Source organism: Pleurodeles waltl, chromosome 2_2, assembly GCF_031143425.1.
Source record: "Pleurodeles waltl isolate 20211129_DDA chromosome 2_2, aPleWal1.hap1.20221129, whole genome shotgun sequence".
NCBI classification, from domain to species: Eukaryota; Metazoa; Chordata; class Amphibia; order Caudata; family Salamandridae; genus Pleurodeles; species Pleurodeles waltl.
The window spans coordinates 1,112,349,051-1,112,369,523 of NC_090439.1; the positions used below are offsets into that span (position 1 = coordinate 1,112,349,051).

Sequence of the window (20,473 nt, forward strand, 5' to 3'; positions counted from 1 at the left end):
TGCATCTTTCACAGAACCTAAGAAATCTGAAGGCTGGTACGAAACGCATAGTGAAGAGACTGAAGTCATACCTTAAACGACCTCGTTTCTTATGGCTCCCTACAACAGAAACTGTGGGCTAGGGAAGTGCGGACAGGGTGTGCACTCGCGAGTGACCAAGAGGTCCACTAAAAGGGTGCCCAAGGGAGCAAAGATCAACGTTCCCACCTATAGGTGCAGCCACCATTTTTAATCAGCAAGATGGCACTGACTGAAACAGTTTACCTGCATAGTCAGGGAGCTTGCCAGATGTGACCCTAAGCCCAAGACCACAACTTCAGCACTTCTAGACACAGAGAAAGCAAGCCTACATCACCGTGTTTATTAGGGTAGCAATACTGCAATTGTATTGTCCGTTAGGACTGAACTGAGTGGCCAGGGATGAAAGACATGAAACTCCTTGAGGAACAGGAGGGGAGCCCAAAGTTCAAGCAGGCTGACGTGTGAATTCTGATCTGTGGGAGAGATGAGGCCTCTGAATTTCAATTTATTGAGATGAATTGTCCAACCGAGACAGGAGGCAGTGTTCACCACCATCTAGCACTAAGGTGTTTCTGGGCCAATTCGAATGTTGTCAGTCAGAACTCCAGCAGTGCTGAGCCATCCAACAGCAGAGTCAACACTGGAGTGTATACGTGTGTAGGAAGTTGGCTCTGTATGCACTATTTCAAAGTGAGGAATAGTATGCACAGAGTCCAAGGGTTCCCCTTAGAGGTAAGATAGTGGCAAAAAGAGATAATACTAATGCTCTATTTTGTGGTAGTGTGGTCGAGCAGTAGGCTTATCCAAGGAGTAGTGTTAAGCATTTGTTGTACATACACATAGACAATAAATGAGGTACACACACTCAGAGACAAATCCAGCCAATAGGTTTTGTTATAGAAAAATATCTTTTCTTAGTTTATTTTAAGAACCACAGGTTCAAATTCTACATGTAATATCGTATTCGAAAGGTATTGCAGGTAAGTACTTTAGGAACTTCAAATCATCAAAATTGCATGTATACTTTTCAAGTTATTCACAAATAGCTGTTTTAAAAGTGGACACTTAGTGCAATTTTCACAGTTCCTAGGGGAGGTAAGTATTTGTTAGGTTAACCAGGTAAGTAAGACACTTACAGGGCTTAGTTCTTGGTCCAAGGTAGCCCACCGTTGGGGGTTCAGAGCAACCCCAAAGTCACCACACCAGCAGCTCAGGGCCGGTCAGGTGCAGAGTTCAAAGTGGTACCCAAAACACATAGGCTAGAATGGAGAGAAGGGGGTGCCCCGGTTCCGGTCTGCTTGCAGGTAAGTACCCGCGTCTTCGGAGGGCAGACCAGGGGGGTTTTGTAGGGCACCGGGGGGGACACAAGCCCACACAGAAAGTTCACCCTCAGCGGCGCGGGGGCGGCCGGGTGCAGTGTAGAAACAAGCGTCGGGTTCGCAATGTTAGTCTATGAGAGATCTCGGGATCTCTTCAGCGCTGCAGGCAGGCAAGGGGGGGGTTCCTCGGGGAAACCTCCACTTGGGCAAGGGAGAGGGACTCCTGGGGGTCACTTCTCCAGTGAAAGTCCGGTCCTTCAGGTCCTGGGGGCTGCGGGTGCAGGGTCTCTCCCAGGCGTCGGGACTTTGGATTCAAAGAGTCGCGGTCAGGGGAAGCCTCGGGATTCCCTCTGCAGGCGGCGCTGTGGGGGCTCAGGGGGGACAGGTTTTGGTACTCACAGTATCAGAGTAGTCCTGGGGTCCCTCCTGAGGTGTCGGGTCTCCACCAGCCGAGTCGGGGTCGCCGGGTGCAGTGTTGCAAGTCTCACGCTTCTTGCGGGGAGCTTGCAGGGTTCTTTAAAGCTGCTGGAAACAAAGTTGCAGCCTTTCTTGGAGCAGGTCCGCTGTCCTCGGGAGTTTCTTGTCTTTTCGAAGCAGGGGCAGTCCTCAGAGGATGTCGAGGTCGCTGGTCCCTTCGGAAGGCGTCGCTGGAGCAGGATCTTTGGAAGGCAGGAGACAGGCCGGTGAGTTTCTGGAGCCAAGGCAGTTGTCGTCTTCTGGTCTTCCGCTGCAGGGGTTTTCAGCTGGGCAGTCCTTCTTCTTGTAGTTGCAGGAATCTAATTTTCTAGGGTTCAGGGTAGCCCTTAAATACTAAATTTAAGGGCGTGTTTAGGTCTGGGGGGTTAGTAGCCAATGGCTACTAGCCCTGAGGGTGGGTACACCCTCTTTGTGCCTCCTCCCAAGGGGAGGGGGTCACAATCCTAACCCTATTGGGGGAATCCTCCATCTGCAAGATGGAGGATTTCTAAAAGTCAGAGTCACCTCAGCTCAGGACACCTTAGGGGCTGTCCTGACTGGCCAGTGACTCCTCCTTGTTTTTCTCATTATTTTCTCCGGCCTTGCCGCCAAAAGTGGGGCCTGGCCGGAGGGGGCGGGCAACTCCACTAGCTGGAGTGTCCTGCTGGGTTGGCACAAAGGAGGTGAGCCTTTGAGGCTCACCGCCAGGTGTGACAATTCCTGCCTGGGGGAGGTGTTAGCATCTCCACCCAGTGCAGGCTTTGTTACTGGCCTCAGAGTGACAAAGGCACTCTCCCCATGGGGCCAGCAACATGTCTCGGTTTGTGGCAGGCTGCTAAAACTAGTCAGCCTACACAGATAGTCGGTTAAGTTTCAGGGGGCACCTCTAAGGTGCCCTCTGGGGTGTATTTTACAATAAAATGTACACTGGCATCAGTGTGCATTTATTGTGCTGAGAAGTTTGATACCAAACTTCCCAGTTTTCAGTGTAGCCATTATGGTGCTGTGGAGTTCGTGTTTGACAAACTCCCAGACCATATACTCTTATGGCTACCCTGCACTTACAATGTCTAAGGTTTTGTTTAGACACTGTAGGGGTACCATGCTCATGCACTGGTACCCTCACCTATGGTATAGTGCACCCTGCCTTAGGGCTGTAAGGCCTGCTAGAGGGGTGTCTTACCTATACTGCATAGGCAGTGAGAGGCTGGCATGGCACCCTGAGGGGAGTGCCATGTCGACTTACTCGTTTTGTCCTCACTAGCACACACAAGCTGGCAAGCAGGGTGTCTGTGCTGAGTGAGAGGTCTCCAGGGTGGCATAAGACATGCTGCAGCCCTTAGAGACCTTCCTTGGCATCAGGGCCCTTGGTACTAGAAGTACCAGTTACAAGGGACTTATCTGGATGCCAGGGTCTGCCAATTGTGGATACAAAAGTACAGGTTAGGGAAAGAACACTGGTGCTGGGGCCTGGTTAGCAGGCCTCAGCACACTTTCAATTGTAAACATAGCATCAGCAAAGGCAAAAAGTCAGGGGGCAACCATGCCAAGGAGGCATTTCCTTACAACGTGCCATAGAGCATATGGAACCACCAAGAAACAAAGCGAGCGGTACCTTAACACATAGGACGGTCAGTGCATTGAAGAACAGCTTCTTCCTGCAACTTCTGGAACACAGTCCCAAGATCACTGGGGGTGCAGGAATGCCTTGAAGGAGAACTTTTATCTCCACTCCAATAAAGATGAGACAGTGGAAGGGCTTGAAATGCGACTTGAGAAGGCCGATTAAAAAACCCAGATCAAGATTGTTGTCTGCAGGTGGTCTGACACCAGCTCTGCAAAAGAAAGCACACTATCCAGCCTTCCAGGTCTAAGACCAAAAGTACGGGAGCTATGGAATTCATCTTCTCTAGAGGGAGAATAGCATTTAAAGCATAAATGTCCACAATGAGGCTTAAATTACCATCTTTCCTGGGAACAAGAGAATAACCGCATGACCAATCTCATTGTCTGGACTTAGCCTTATTTACTCAACAGAATGATCACATCCTACCTCAACATATGAGCCTGATCCTCTGAGAAGACAGAAGGGAGATGGGAGAATGGAAGTCATGGAAGGGGAGGTCGTATACTTGTTTGAAAATCCGTTGGACCCAGTGATCCGTGGTGATGGCCTGCAAGCATCAGTAAAAAGGACACCCACCGCCTAGAGGGCACACCTGCTACTACAAGGGTGAATTAAAGCGGTTTTGCAGAGGGATGGGGAGAAGTAAGAGGGCTTTTGCAACTGCCTTTGATGGCCTGTGGAGCCGCCACACACCCTGTAGCTGCAAAAAAACTCATTGGGCCACTGCAAGAGTTGGTGCTGCTGAAAAGGCAGACCCGGGAACTATCCCCTGAACTTGCAGTATCGTTACTGAAACTGGCAAGCCAGTCCCAAGGATCAAGCCATAGCCCACCCAGGCATTCTAGTGACAAGTCAGCCTTTTACCCAGTGAAGCAAGCTCCATCAATGTGGTATTTGCAGACAAAGATGCAAAAGAGCACTGTACAGGATCAAAGGCAAGCATAGAAAATGTCACTTACCCAGTGTACATCTGTTCATGGCATTAGTCGCTGCAGGTTCACATGCTGTGCACATCCCGCCATCTGGTGTTGGGCTCGGAGTGTTACAAGTTGTTTTTCTTCGAAGAAGTCTTTTCGAGTCATGAGACCGAGGGACTCCTCCCATTTCGGCTCCATTCCGCATGGGCGTCGACTCCATCTTAGATTGTTTTCCCCCGCAGAGGGTGAGGTAGGAGTTGTGTATGCTAGTAATAGTGCCCATGCAATGGAGTAATGTACATAATGTAGTTTAAAGTAATATATTTTCAAATTTACAAATGTTCAAGATCAACTTCTTAACGGCTACAGGCTTCCGGGGAGGCGGGTGGGCGCATGTGAATCTGCAGCGACTAATGCCACGAACAGATGTACACTGGGTAAGTGACATTTTCTGTTCGATGGCATGTGTAGCTGCAGATACACATGCTGTGCATAGACTAGTAAGCAGTTATCTCCCCAAAAGCAGTGGTTCAGCCTGTAGGAGTTGAAGTTGTTTGAAACAATGTTCGTAGTACTGCTTGACCTACTGTGGCTTGTTGTGCCGTTAACACATCTACACAGTAGTGTTTGGTAAATGTATGAGGCGTAGACCATGTAGTTGCCTTACATATTTCGGTCATTGGAATGTTTCCTAGAAAGGCCATGGTAGCACCTTTCTTTCTGGTTGAGTGTGCCTTTGGTGTAATAGGCAGTTCTCTCTTTGCTTTAAGATAGCAGGTTTGAATACACTTAACTATCCATCTAGCAATGCCTTGTTTAGAAATTGGATTACCTGTATGAGGTTTTTGGAAAGCAACAAATTGTTTTGTTTTTCAAATTAGTTTTGTTCTGTCACTGTAGTACATTAACGCTCTTTTGATGTCTAATGTATGTAGTGCTCTTTCAGCTACAGAGTCTGGCTGTGGGAAGAACACTGGTAATTCTACTGTTTGATTCAAGTGGAACAGTGATATAACTTTTGGTAAAAATTGTCTGTAGAACTACTTTATGCTTGTGTATTTGAATAAATGGTTCTTGTATGGTAAATGCTTGAATTTCACTCACTCTTCTTAGAGATGTGATGGCAATTAAAAATGCAACTTTCCATGTTAAGTATTGCATTTCACAAGAGTGCATGGGCTCAAAAGGTGGACCCATGAGTCGTGTTAAGACAATGTTGAGGTTCCACGAAGGAACTGGTGGTGTCCATGGTGGTATAATTCTCTTTAGTCCTTCCATAAACGCTTTTATGACTGGTATCCTAAATAGTGAGGTTGAGTGCGTAATTTGCAGGTAAGCTGAAATTGCGGTAAGATGTATCTTTATGGAAGAGAAAGCTAGCTTTGACTTTTGCAAATGTAGTAAGTAACTTACAATGTCTTTGGCAGATGCGTGTAAGGGTTGAATTTGATTATTATGGCAGTAATAAACAAATCTTTTCCACTTATTTGCATAGCAATGTCTAGTGGTAGGTTTTCTAGCTTGTTTTATGACCTCCATACATTCCTGTGTAAGGTCTAAGTGTCCGAATTCTAGGACTTCAGGAGCCAAATTGCTAGATTCAGTGATGCTGGATTTGGATGTCTGATCTGTTGTTTGTGTTGTGTTAACAGATCTGGTCTGTTTGGTAGTTTGACATGAGGCACTACAGAGCGGTCTAGTAGTGCTGTGTACCAAGGTTGTCTTGCCCATGTTGGCACTATCAGTATGAGTTTGAGTTTGTTTTGACTCAATTTGTTTACCAGATATGGAAGGAGTGGGAGAGGGGGGAAAAGCGTAAGCAAATATCCCTGACCAGCTCATCCATAACACATTGCCCTGAGACTGATCTTGTGGGTACCTGGATGCAAAGGTTTGGCATTTTGCGTTTTCCTTTGTTGCAAATAGATCTATTTGTGGTGTTCCCCAATTCTGGAAGTATTTGTTTAGTATTTGGGGGTGAATCTCCCATTCGTGGATCTGTTGGTGATCCCGAGAGAGATTGTCTGCTAACTGGTTCTGAATTCCTGGAATAAATTGTGCTATTAGGCGAATGTGGTTGTGAATCGCCCAATGCCATATTTTTTGTGCCAGGAGACACAACTGTGTTGAGTGTGTCCCTCCCGGTTTGTTTAGGTAATACATTGTTGTCATGTTGTCTGTTTTGACAAGAATGTGTTTGTGGCTTATTATGGGTTGAAATGCTTTTAGCGCTAGAAATACTGCCAATAGTTCTAAGTGATTTATGTGAAACTGTTTTTGCTGAGTGTCCCATTGTCCTTGGATGCTGTGTTGATTGAGGTGTGCTCCCCACCCTATCATGGAGGCATCTGTTGTTATTACATATTGTGGCAATGGGTCTTGGAAAGGCCGCCCTTGGTTTCAATTTATACTGTTCCACCATTGAAGCGAGGTGTATGTTTGGCGGTCTATCAACACCAGATCTAGAAGTTGACCCTGTGCTTGTGACCATTGTGATGCTAGGCACTGTTGTAAGGGCCGCATATGCAACCTTGCGTTCGGGACAATGGCTATGCATGAGGACATCATGCCTAGTAGTTTCATCACCATTTTGACTTGTATCTTTTGTTTTGGATACATGGTCTTTATTACATTGTGAAATGCTTGAACCCTTTGTGGGCTTGGAGTGGCAATCCCTTTTGCTGTGTTGATTGTCACCCCTAAGTATTGCTGTGTTTGACACGGCAGAAGGTGTGACTTTGTGTAGTTGATTGAGAAACCTAGATTGTGGAGGATTTCTATGACGTACCTCGTGTGTTGTGAACACCGTTTTAGCGTGTTGGTTTTGATTAACCAATCGTCTAGGTACGGGAACACATGTATTTGCTGCCTTCTGATATGTGCAGCTACTACTGCTAGGCATTTTGTAAAAACTCTTGGCGCAGTTGTTATTCCGAATGGCAACACCTTGAACTGGTAATGTATCCCTTGGAATACAAACCTTAGGTACTTTCTGTGTGAAGGATGTATCGGTATATGGAAATATGCATCTTTTAGGTCTAGTGTTGTCATGTAGTCTTGTTTTTTGAGCAGTGGGATTATGTCCTGTAATGTCACCATGTGAAAGTGATCTGATTTGATGTATGTATTTAATGTTCTGAGATCTAGTATAGGTCTCAGACTCTTGTCTTTTTTGGGTATGAGAAAGTAGAGAGAGTAAACTCCTGTCCCTTTCTGTTGGTTTGGTACTAATTCTATTGCTTCTTTTTGTAGCAATGCCTGAACTTCTAGTCCTAGAAGATCTATATGTTGTTTTGACATATTGTGTCTTTTCGGTGGGACGTTTGGAGGGAATTTGAGAAATTCTATGCAATAACCATGCTGGATAATTGCTAGGACCCAAGTGTCTGATGTTATTTCCTCCCAATGTTTGTAAAACTTGGTTAGTCTCCCCCCCACAGATGTTATGTGTTGGGGATGTGTGACTTGGAAGTCACTGCTTGTTTTGAGGAGTTTTGGGACTTTGGAACTTTCCGCTATTCTTTTGGAATTGTCCCCCTTTATATTGTCCCCGAAAACTTCCCCGCTGATACTGGCTCTGGTAAGTGGCTCTTGTTTGTGAGGTTGTGGGTTCTGTGCTTTGTCCTCGAAACCCCTCTCTAAACTGTGTTTTTTTAAATGTGCCTCTGCTCTGTGGGGAGTAGAGTGCGCCCATGGCTTTGGCCGTGTCAGTGTCTTTCTTAAGTTTTTCGATCGCAGTGTCCACCTCCAGCCCAAACAACTGCTGTCCGTTGAATGGCATATTCAGCACAGCTTGCTGTATTTCTGGTTTAAATCCTGATGTACGCAGCCATGCATGTCTCCTTATTGTTACTGTTGTGTTGACAGTTCTAGCAGCTGTGTCTGCAGCATCCATTGCTGACCGTATCTGATTGTTGGAGATACTCTGTCCTTCTTCTACTACCTGCTGCGCTCTCTTTTGGAACTCCTTGGGCAAATGTTCTATAAAGTGTTGCATTTCGTCCCAATGGGCCCTATCGTATCTGGCCAACAAAGCCTGTGAATTGGCAATACGCCACTGGTTTGCTGCCTGTGCGGCCACCCTCTTGCCTGCTGCGTCAAATTTTCGACTTTCTTTATCTGGAGGTGGTGCATCTCCTGAAGTATGTGAGTTCGCTCTTTTGCGCGCTGCCCCTACTACAACTGAGTCCGGTGTTAGCTGTTGTGTGATGTACATGGGGGCTGTTGGTGGCGGTTTATATTTTTTCTCCACTCTTGGAGTAATGGCCCTTCCTTTTAAAGGCTCTTCAAACACTTGTTTGGAGTGTTTTAGCATTCCGGGTAGCATAGGTTTTGATACTGGCTGTGTGTGGACGACAGTGTGTTAAAAAGAAAGTCGTCTTCAATGGGCTCAGCATGCAGGCTGACATTATGAAATGCCGCTGCTCTCGACACCACCTGTGCGTAGGCTGTACTATCCTCTGGTGGCGTCGGTCTAGCTGGATAACATTCAGGACTATTATCTGACACTGGTGCGTCATAAAGGACCTATGCGTCAGGGTCATCTTGACTCATTTCTGTATGAGTTGGGGATTGCATCATTGGTGGAGTGGCTACCGGTGATGGTTGCGGAGAGCATTGTGGAGATGGTGGTGGGGTTACTTGTTTGGCCACCTTTGCCTGTGGCTGCTTGTCTTTTTCTTGAAAGGCAAGTTTGCGTTTCATTTTAATCGGAGGGAGAGTACTGATCTTCCCTGTTTCTTTTTGGATATGGAGCCTTCTTTGTGTATAGTCTGGCTCTATTGTTTCCAATTCCTGTCCAAATCTATGTGTCTTCATTTGTGTGGACAGTCCTTGTTCCTCAGTGTAGGAACTTGTTTTCGGTTCAGAGGCCGGATGTTTCGGTATCGAAACCTTTTCGGCTGCTTTTTTCGGTTCCGACGAAACCTTCTTTACTTTCGGCGTCGTGGTCTCTCGGTGCCGACCCATTTCGGTGCCGCTATCTCAGTGCCGAACCTGCTCGGAGCCACTATCTCGGGCCCGAGATTGCTGTGTGGCGGTATCTCGACCGGAGTCGGATGACTTCGCCACCAGCGTGCCCTTTTTAGGTGCAGATGATCGGTCACCTATTTTTTGGGTTAAGCCATGGCCTGTTGGCGGTGGCGTCCCCTGGGCTTTAGTGTTTTTTTCGTGAGTTTTGTGTTTCAACGTCTTACTCACGGTTTTCGGCGTTTCTTCGGGATCGATCTCATCCGAGTCCGATTCCTGGATGGAGAATGTTTCTTCCTCCTCCTCGCAACGCTCTTGTCCTGTCGGCGCCGATGCCATTTGCAGTCTCCTTGCTCTTCGGTCTCTTAGTGTCTTCCTGGACCGAAACGCTCGACAGGCTTCACAAGTATCTTCCTTGTGTTCCGGCGACAAACACAAGTTACAGACCAGATGCTGATCTGTATATGGATACTTGTTATGGCATTTTGGGCAGAAGCGGAATGGGGTCCGTTCCATCAGCCTTGAAGAGACACGTGGCCGGGCCGACCAGGCCCCGACGGGGGATCGAAAAAACCCCTAAGGGCCACCGGAGCTCTTCAAAAGTCGGTGTCGATCTGTTGTAACTAACCCGATACCGAACGCAAACAATACAGATGATTTTTCTGAGATTCTAACTAACTTTCCGACCCGAAACACGGAGTGAAAAGGAAAACGTCCGAACCCGATGGCGGAAAAAAAACAATCTAAGATGGAGTCGACGCCCATGCGCAATGGAGCCGAAATGGGAGGAGTCCCTCGGTCTCGTGACTTGAAAAGACTTCTTCGAAGAAAAACAACTTGTAACACTCCGAGCCCAACACCAGATGGCGGGATGTGCACAGCACGTGTATCTGCAGCTACACATGCCATCGAACACAGTGATACAAGTAACAGGAGAGGTAGCTGGTTAATAAACTGTTACAACATTGTAATGCAGTGTATTAGAAAGAGGTGGGCCTTCAACTCTTTCCTACATAAGAGCAGCGTTGGAGCAGTCTTTATGGATACAGCAATGTTGTTCCAGGTGCATACAAAGAAAGGCCTGCTGCCTTGTCTATTTCTTTTTTTTTTACACTTCTTAGTCTCCAGTCTGATGGTGGCCTGGATGCTGGTGTCCAGAGAGCTCACACAGATGGTGAGCTTGTCTGCAAGATAAGGGGGTGTACTGGTCGTGATGGCTTTGTAAATGATGCCGCTGGTTTTGAATATAGTGCAGGCCAGCAAAAGGAGACCGGATATTCTAGTGCATAAATACCACAGTAATGTTTACGTGAGCTAACATTCTTACAATACTGTAAGTGGAGCGGTTACATATGTAAGAGGAGCCTACACATATTACTAGATATCAGGCAGAAGATTCACTCACACATGAATTAAAATGTGGGTCAAGGCTAAAAATCTGAGCACTGTAATAAAACTTGACTCAGAAACTCCTTTCCAAAAAAGCAATCTGGTGGTTAAAACAGCCTGGTTGCAAAAACAGATTTAATAAACAGGAACACAAAAAATATAATGCCTGCAGAATGAAGAGCAGACTTCAGATGCATCAAGTTGCCCGCTGCCGGGTGAGGGTTCACTTGCCCGCTGCCAGGTAAGAGTTCACAAAGTCTGGTACTTGAAGACATGCTTTCATATTGTGAATCGCACAGTTTTGTAGCTTACAACACAAAATGTGTGCTCCTGAGTGGGGCAAAAGCAAGGGAAGGGAGAGAGACAAAGAAACACATCCAATCATGACCCAAAGGCTGTCCTCAAACCCACTGTGTGTACAATGGAAATACCTGCACTGGCTAAAAGACAGCTAACCCTGTTTGCATCTGAAATCTAGAAAGGGCACACAAGACTATTCTCTTAACCCATTACTCACACGGACATCTTTATCCAACAAATGCATTAAACAAACTTCAAGTTAGTGTGCAACTGAAAAATTGAAAAATTGTCACCTTTTTTGGAAGGAAGTTTGCTTGGTAAAGTGCTAAATTTCCACTTCTCGTCTGTACTATCCTGGTTTGCAATCACAGGTTGCGGTCTGATCATGGTCAGATTCTGGTCATCCTCGTAGCGCTGCCAGGAGAGATGTGCCTTTTTGGCTGAAAGCAGGTATAAGAAGGCAGTGTCCCCATCCTTTCTGATACCATAGGAACCAAGTGTTCTTTCATCTATGCAGAGACATTGGCCGATGATCCAGCGCTGCACACTAGGGTGGAACCCATACTCCTGAAAAACCTAAAAAGAAAGACCATGCTGTTCACATGTTTGCTACTATTTTAACCTATATGCATTACAATGTATTAAACATTAAAAATAAAACTATTTTAATTCTAGAACAGGAATAGTACCAATTTAGCTGTGCATTAGTGTCAAGAGACAACATTAAGTCAGTACTGATTTTTTTTAAAAAAAGGAAAACTATACATTTGAGCATACCAGATTTTAAGAAGTTGAGAACTTCAGAAGTATGCAGCTTTTCTGCAATACTGGATCTTAAGCACTGGCCTCCGTAAGAGTCACATACATATTTTAAAAGGGGATGACTGATTTGTGTTCCTTTGATGGAAGAGGTTGCACGTGGTCTCCTGCAAATCTGTGTATTTTAATAGTCCAAGCCCCCGAAAGCACAGTATGTTTGTATGTATGTACGTAGTATTCACACAGCACTGACCTAGCCAAAGGGCACTATATACTATACAACACTGCCACTGGACTTAAGACTGAGTAATTTTCTGCAAGAATGGCTCGCCAGGGTGGGTGTGCTCTATGCATTATTCACTACTAATAAAATAAAAACTTATCAAACAGGAAATGAAAGATATTTTTTAAAAATTGGTGTTTCTGGGCAAAGAAAGATAACCAAGCTTCTAATATATAAGGCAGGTGATTAATAGTAGTAACATTTGGTATTTAACACACTTAGAGGTTGGCAAAGAGGGGATTAAAGAACTATGTATTAAACATGTCACTATTCACAATCTCTGTTGTACAAAGTAAGTAATATCCTGTTTAACATACTGATAATTAAGTTCTAGCTGCTGAAATGCGTCTTCTCAAAACATGAACAAGTCAGTCCCTCAAATCTAATGGCCTGATTTAGAACTTGGCGGAGGGAATACTCCATCACAAACGTGACGGATATCCCATCCACCTTATTACGATCCCATGATATTCCACACCATGGGATCGTAATAAGGCAAGCAGCATATCAGTCTAGTTTGTGACGGAATAACCCCATCGGCCAAGATCTAAATCAGGCCCTATGTTATTGCACTATTATCGGAAGTGGAAGCCGGAATTGAAAGTTCTTATTTTAGAAACAAAGATAGCCTACTTGCGTATAGAATTGTTAACAGCAACATATGAAAGTAAATATCTTTATTTGAGCTGGTTAAAAATGTGACTAGTGTAAAACGGATGATGACATATTCAGTTGTCCTTCAAAGTGTGAATGATTTGCCTCTTTTTTCCATACAAAACCATGAAACTACATTAACAAATAACGCTTTCAGTCAAACTGGAGGTATATGAACCCCTGAACAGCAACATCAATTACTTTGAGAGTTATATCACTTTACAACAATAATTTAGAATTATGTAGAATGTGTGTATGGTTTACAGTCTATTGTGCTGAATCTATGTGACAATCCACATCTCATTTTATCGTTGCGGCAGAGCCGAAATGTGTTACTGTGCAGGATGCTCATGTCACAAGTCTGACCAGAGACGTAATGACTCTGGTGAGTTCATCGCCAACGGAGTGGTAGCCTGTTAGGTGATAAGGATTTTAAGAAATCAGCAGTCCTTTTGTCATAGGAAGCTACTGCAGCCATGACAGTCTGTAGTAATACTACTAATAGTTGGTGGCAGCTGACTGCAATAGTGGGATATAAAGCATTTTACATGAACCCTACAGGGCAGAATGCCTACTAGCTCCCAACAACATCTGTGCAGGATGCCTCCTTGTAACAAATTGTATTATTATTTGGGGTGGGCAACTCCCACATCAAGAAATAATAGTACTTATCAGGGTGAACCCTAAAAGTCACTAAATTGAGTCGAACCCCCCGCTAACCATGAAACAGAGCAGACAGGCTTACCTTAGGGTAACAAATAAAGTAGTTATATAGTACCAAAACAGTAATAAAATCAAAATGCAAAATAATAACAATCCTAAATCAAATCATAAAAATAGAGATAGATGTAATAAACAAAATGACACCAAAATGAAAATAATCCAATAGGGGGAACCTGGTATATGATTTTGTTTTAATTTAAAGTAGGAATTACACCCAAAAGCACGAAGTGCCAATGAAAGTCAATGGTTGTAATAAAACGGAAGAAGACAAAATTGTACTCGGACTGTGACAGACAGTGGGTCAGAAATGCCAACCAGGTTCATCCTGGCCAAAGTTTTACCTTCTGATATAGTCCTTTAAGTCCCATTCCACCTCATGAGAGGTACTGAGAGACTCACAGGGTGTCGGACAGAGGCCAACAGCAGAGTCCAGACTAAATACAGTTGTCAATGGACAGCTCCAGGAAAGGCCACTTGTAGCTTGCTGTATCCCTCCAACTTGAATAGGAGGTCAATCTTATGACCCTTGGCATCCAATTCTTGGTTCTAGGTACAAGAGGGATCAGGTCCAATCCTTCAGGGCTCCCCCTCAGGTCGTAGACCATAGAACTAGTACTTTTCTGTTCTTACTGAGCTTCAGCAATGTTCTGAAGTGGGTGCCTGGAGGTGCCACATTTATGCCTGCCACGAGCTAGCAGGTGAGAGAATTTCTGGGCACGCCTTAATGAATAGAGTTAAAGTTCTCATGGCCAACCCTACCCATATCTGCCATTTTCAAAATGGCAAATGTCTTCTTTCCATGGGCAACCCTACCCACATTGAGCATTTTCAAGATGGCGAATGTCTTCTTTCAAGTAAACCTGGGCTCTGAAGGCCGGGCAACCATGCTAATCCTAGTGTCCTCCCACATCTAACACTAAGATCCAGTTTCAGTCAGCCAATGTACCCCAATAAACAAAGAGACAAGTCCGCTAGACCAGAAACAGGGTTTTCCAGCAACCAAACAGTAGATTCACAAGAATCCTCTTGGCATCCTGCTTCCCGTCCTTTCACGTGCAACCCCACTGTTATATGTAAAACCAGGAGCCAGGCGCCTGGCAAGACAAAGCAGGGTTCATCAGGAACCAGACAGATAGATAAGAATTGCGTTGCCGGCCTGTTCTAGGTATTTCATGTGGACCCCAAAGTGTTATATGTAAAACCAGCAGACTCTTTAAGCAGACTGACACTATTTAAAAAAAAAAAAGGATGCTCACTGTCCCCACTTCGTATATGGTGTGAGATTTAGGGGAGTCATCTCTGACCATTCAGGTCAGCCTATTGTTTGTTCCTTGGCAGCATTTCACTCCTATTCAAATGATAATTTCCAGCTGGGAGAAGTTTGAGAGCAAACGCAAATCAGCCACTGGAAATGTAAAGCGGGGAAAAGGTGACTTTCTGAAAAGTTACTTTCCTTTAACATTTATTAAAAATTGGACTTCACCTATGAATTGGATTCTAAAAACTATTAAAATATATATTTTCTTTTCTTGCTAATCTCATTTCTGAGATACAGTATTAAGATTTTAATCTTTACTCTGGTTTTCTACATAGGACAGCTAGGCCTGCCACAGTGAAAAATGGCTTTTGGTTGCTAGTCAATGTAAGGACGTGTTAACAATCTACTTTTAAATACTATGCACCCTGCCTTACGGGCTACATGGTGTACACAGAAGTGACATACTATTTAAAATGAACGTGCTGACCTCTCAAAAGGATTTGGTAAGTCAAATTGCAGTTTTCACACTGCTATAGTCAGGCTACAGAAGGTAGGCCTGGAGTCATGTTTTAAACTGTCATTATAGTGGCTGGCACACCAGGCACAGCATTTCACTAGTGATGTTTACCTTGCATGCCCTCAGTACATTTTGTACCATGTAGTAGGGAGCTTCAGGTAGGTTAAATTATACCAATTAAAAATATGCCAATTTGACCATGTTTAAGTAGGAGCCCAGACACTTTATCCCAGGGCGTCAGGGTTAAAGTGCACAGATGTCTAACACCAGCAAAAAATAGAGTCTAGGAAAAGGTGAAAAATACGAGGTGACCCCACAGAAAACGTGGATTTTCTACACTCCTTATTCCCCAACTGTATGTGAAGTGTGCATGTTTGCTTGGGTACATGATGGGCTGCATTTTGGTAGCTCATAAGGTTGAAGTTTCCCTGTAGAAGTTGGTGGTAATCAGCACTGTTTTCCCTTCTCACTACATATTGCTCCCACACTGCTTCTCTTATTCCTCCTCTGTTAGAATTCATTATGAAGTCCTTTTCCATCTAGAATACAATATGAAGCCAAGTGTAACTGTCTGGCTTGAATCATCACCCTAGAGAAGGGAGCCCACGGTGGTGCACAATTGGTCTAAGCAAAGCCAGTTCCAGCTGGTCAGCCTGTGGCTGACCAGAACGATACCTGAACAAAGAAAATCGATCAAAGCTAGGGCTAAGGCTGCACAGCTTATACAGAGTAGATGGTCTGTTGGACCAATTGTCCCTCCCACACTCTGGACTAGAGAAAAGTTGTCAGAGAGACATACACAGACCTAGAGTGCAGGCTCACCTGTTGCTGGTTCTCCTGGATCTGAGGCACACCTATAAAGAACAAAACTCCCGAACATTTGAGGCTAACTTCAAATGTGAGAGGACTGTTGGACTTGGGTCTTCCACCCAAATAGTCAATATAATCTGGACATGAAAGCCTATTGAACAGCCATCTCTTCACTAGAAGGTGTGCAGCACTGTGTGGAGAAGGCAAGAACCTGAGAAAGAGTGTTTGGCTGTTTCCATTTGAAGGATGATGACTACACCTCTGCACACTGATGAGAAGCTCTAAGCTGCTGAGCCCTGCAAAAGGAAGTGGTAGAATGCCTGCAGCGCTGTGAACCTGACGTGTACCACATACAGATACTTTGTATTTGGCTACAGGTCAGAAATGAAGGCTTATGTGCCCTTGATTCACTGTGCTTACCCTTCATCTACTGCTGAGGACCATAGATTTTAAGTAATATACTGATATTTCATATCTGATAACCAGAATATTAAAAGTCCAGACTCTTTCTCAAAAAAGATCAGCAACATCACATTAGATTAAATTGGATTGTTGCTTGTCGACGTGCAACATATGAACAAATCTGCGTTGTCGACAAATTATCAAGTACATCATCATCTATGAATACCAACTTGTGGTGATCGAGGGCATTAGAGGTAGAGAAATGGTCTACTGACTCCAATAACTTTTTAAGCCACAGACGCCATTACATATTTTGTAGCCAAATTAAAAAACTGAACCAGGAAGTCTGATCACATAATCCTTATTGCAGTACAACTTTGATAGCTTACACTGCAATTTACAATAATTTTTAACAGCTTGCTTGGCGTACAATGCAAAATGACATAATGACGCTTCTAGACATCTCACAGAGAAGATTACCTTCTCTGCTAGAGCTAGGAGCGCATTAAATAAGTCTACAAGGCTTCTGGAAGCACCAAGGTTTCTAAAATTTAAGTTTTAAACCAATCCATTGCCAGCAGAGATGTTGCGCCCATCAACTTTTTTGAGTTGTATAAAATATTTTAAAAGCTTTCTCTCTAATTATCTTGCTGGCCAATTATTACATTGTGAGCCATAGTGTTGAAATTCAATATGAAACATTGATTTGGGTTTCTGGAGTGTGGATCTGTATGGGAAAAAGAACATGGGGACATAGAGAGGATGAATGTTCTTTTGTTAGACAGGCAAGTTAAGCTTTAGCACTATGAAAAACTGAACAAATAATCAATGAGCAAAGCATTCATATAAATAAAATATTGTAATCTCTCCTCTGGTAGCTACAATTAAAGTGGTTTACAACCACAGATATTTAATTCTTCCACACTTGTTTAAGACAGCAAACTGACCTCGAGTGAGCTTTCTAAAAACGTTCAGCTTCCCCCAGAGAGTAGCACAAATCACTGGTGGAAAAGCTCATCAACCCTTCTAAGCGTTAGCTATGAAGTCATTGAAAACAAAATTGATAACTAGCCTAACACTAGCCTTTGGAAAATGCTCACATGTTTTGTTCAATTAAAATGGAAGGCGCTGCCTCCCTTTCAGAACACTTAAAAAGTCCAGAGGATTCTCAGATATAGGTCTCCTGACGTATTCTGGTGTAACTGACTGGCAATGTTTTAACTTTGAAATACACTGCATCAACTGACTTCAACTAATTCTGAAATCTGTTACTACAATTCTACATCAGGGCAATGTATTACTCCTTCAACTTTATTGTTCAGCACCCCAGCGTGACCACCCTAGGTTAAACATAACAAGTAGTATATGTCCCATAATCCCAATAAACTTAACATAAATTAGCCAATTATGTTCTTCCATTTTCTTCAAGACAAGAAAAAACACCTGCTCTTTCTTCGCTGCTCGACAGCCAGTTAAGTGATTTTTTCTTTATTGCTTGCTCGAGTTTAATGGGTTATGAGGCTTAACACCATTAGGGCTAGACTCTTTGTGGTATTGATTTAGCTAAGTATTGGTTGCTCGGCGTAAACTGGAAATAACTATTTGCATGCCCTTTCCTTATTTATTAAACAAGGACTGTCTGCGTGCGTGGAGCCAGCTTGGGTCCTCATGGATTGGCATCCTCAGATGTCTTCAGCCACTCAGCGCACTGCAATTGCAGTTCCCTGGGGACATGACAGTAGAGTCTTTTTATCTCCAAAGATGATCCCCAGAGGGGGCAGATGAACGAGAGCTGAGCGGTTGGCTCCAATGTTGCAGACCTGCAGAACGAGGTGACTGGTCAGCGCCTCAAGTGCATGCCGCACCAAGCAGCACACTGTTCGTAACTTGTTGGTCTCCACTTTCACCCAGGAGAAGGTAGATGCTTTGAAAGAGGGCACACCAACAAGGACGTCATTGGACCGTACAATTAAGCACCACTGCCAGCAGATTTTAGCAACGTGGAGTTATCCTTTCCGTGGCTGTAAAGACTACACCTGCCTGGAAATTCTATACCGTTGCAAAGCTGGGCCAACAAGCCTTAGTACCTGAAAACCACTGCTGAACAAAAGGTAGGGGTTTCTGGGTGCCTATACATCTTTTCTTTGCAGTCTCAATCAATGCTTTGCTCACGATTTACAATGCAACCGGGAGGGATTTGGTAAAGGCAGTGGAAGAGGAGCAACTTCAACTCCACATCAACAAGGGCTTGGTAGATGCCAGAGATCCATCACTCCAAAAGGCAATATCATCTGCCTTGGTACCTTTGTGCAGGCAGACTGTGATGCTGATAGCGGAACACAGTGTATTACACACCACAGGAAAGAATGGGGGCCAAATTGACTGGAGGACACTCATGGAGCCCTTAACAGAAAAGGTAGAGTCAAGGTATGATAGCTTTTACACCCTCAGAGGCTTTTGAAAGACTCCGACAAGCCTTTCTAAAGAGGTGTGCAATACCCTCGAGAGACCTTTGGGTGACTGTTTTCCTGGGGATACTCCAAAGGAAGAGGTGAATTTCCAATAAGGAAAAGAAATTGAAGCCAGGGAAGATTATGTAAACGGGATAACGACTCTGGGGAGGAACCAGATCCCAGCAGACCTTGGCAACCGGAAACCGCTCCAAAAAGACTCCAGAGAGGAAGAGGCAAATATGAATACCCCAGTAGGGGCCAGGCAGTTGAATTCAGGAACCAATGCCTAATGAAGATTGGGGAAAAACTAAGGTGGAAAGCCTGAGACCATCCCTAGAGGGTAATGTGACATGGAACGCTGAAATGGATGGCAAGATTGTCACATTCATCACAAAATTTATAAAATATAAATATAAAGGACCTAAAAAAAGGGAACAGGTTGCTCATGGAATTCCGGTCAGGACAAACTCCTTGGTGAATTGCAGTCTCTCCAAAAAAGATACTGGATATGGCTGAGGAGGCCAGAGAAACTGGCAATCCTATTTCCCCTTACCAAGACATTCTATTGAAACGGGCGAACACATAGGTCTGCTTTTTGGGGAATGAGAGTTGCTCATAGTCTATAGAGTATAGATCAACACTATTGATCAAGGCTGACCATAACTTGGTCGAACTGGCCACCACAGAAGCAGGGGCAGTGGCAGATGGTGGTCTTTTCTGGGACCCTTCATTAAAGAACTGAGCACATTTGTTACAACATCCTCCTCCTTAGATAAGGAACAATAATCTATGTGTAAGATCTTTGACCAGAAGACTTTTGGAGCGGTGAGAAAAGGGAGGGTGCACTCGGCCAGCCGTCCACATACTCCAGCCTCCCACAAATTTCAAACAAGATCTTTACACTGGCAAGATCAGCAGAAATGTGGGGGCTTCTTCCCCACCCGAGGCAACACCAAAGGCAGAGGAAGCTAGGGTGCCAAATACGCACCAGGCAGAACCACAGGCAAGGAGTAGCCTTTTATCCCAACAAGAAGTGGGGGTAAGACTGAAATGGTTTGCACACAAATGGAAGGACATAACGGGTGAGGCTTGGATAATTCATACCATTATGGGTTTTCGAAAGTAGTTCTATGGAAATCCAAAATAAACAACTAGAACCACCCTCCTGTCCTTCTCACAAGCAGACTGTGCAATAAGATCTGCATCACTCCACTATTAGGGCTTTCTGAGCAACCTCTTCATACTGGAGAAGAAGGATAAGGGACATTCATTGGTGATCAATATGAAAGAAAAGAAACAAAAATAAACAAACAGCTGCCATATCCCCATTTCAAAATGGAGGACATGCACCTTCTAAGGGACATCCTTAAGCCAAATGATTGGTCGGTGAGGCTGGTATCGAAAGATGCACACCTCACTATTCCAATTTTCGTTCAGTTCTGGTGGAAACAGGTTTAAGAGTTTCTGCCCCTCCCGTTCGCTATTCTATCCATACCATGGTGCTTCCCCAAGGTGCTGAAGCAGGCCAAATGAGGATGGCAGTTTCACTTCTCCAGGACCTGGGATTCATAATAAACAAGTAGAAGTCAGAATTCAAACCCTCCCAGGGAATCATCT

At 44.4% G+C, this 20,473-nt stretch overlaps 1 protein-coding gene across 1 annotated transcript in view; it reads right to left on the bottom strand.

Moving 5' to 3' along the window:
- LOC138282894 (ranBP-type and C3HC4-type zinc finger-containing protein 1-like) overlaps positions 1-20,473 on the bottom strand; it is a 383,289-nt gene that overhangs the window by 230,829 nt on the left and 131,987 nt on the right. The window contains exon 6 of the mRNA XM_069220902.1: positions 11,291-11,573. Coding sequence (XP_069077003.1) covers positions 11,291-11,573 — 283 coding nt within the window. The remainder of the gene's footprint in view (positions 1-11,290; positions 11,574-20,473) is intronic.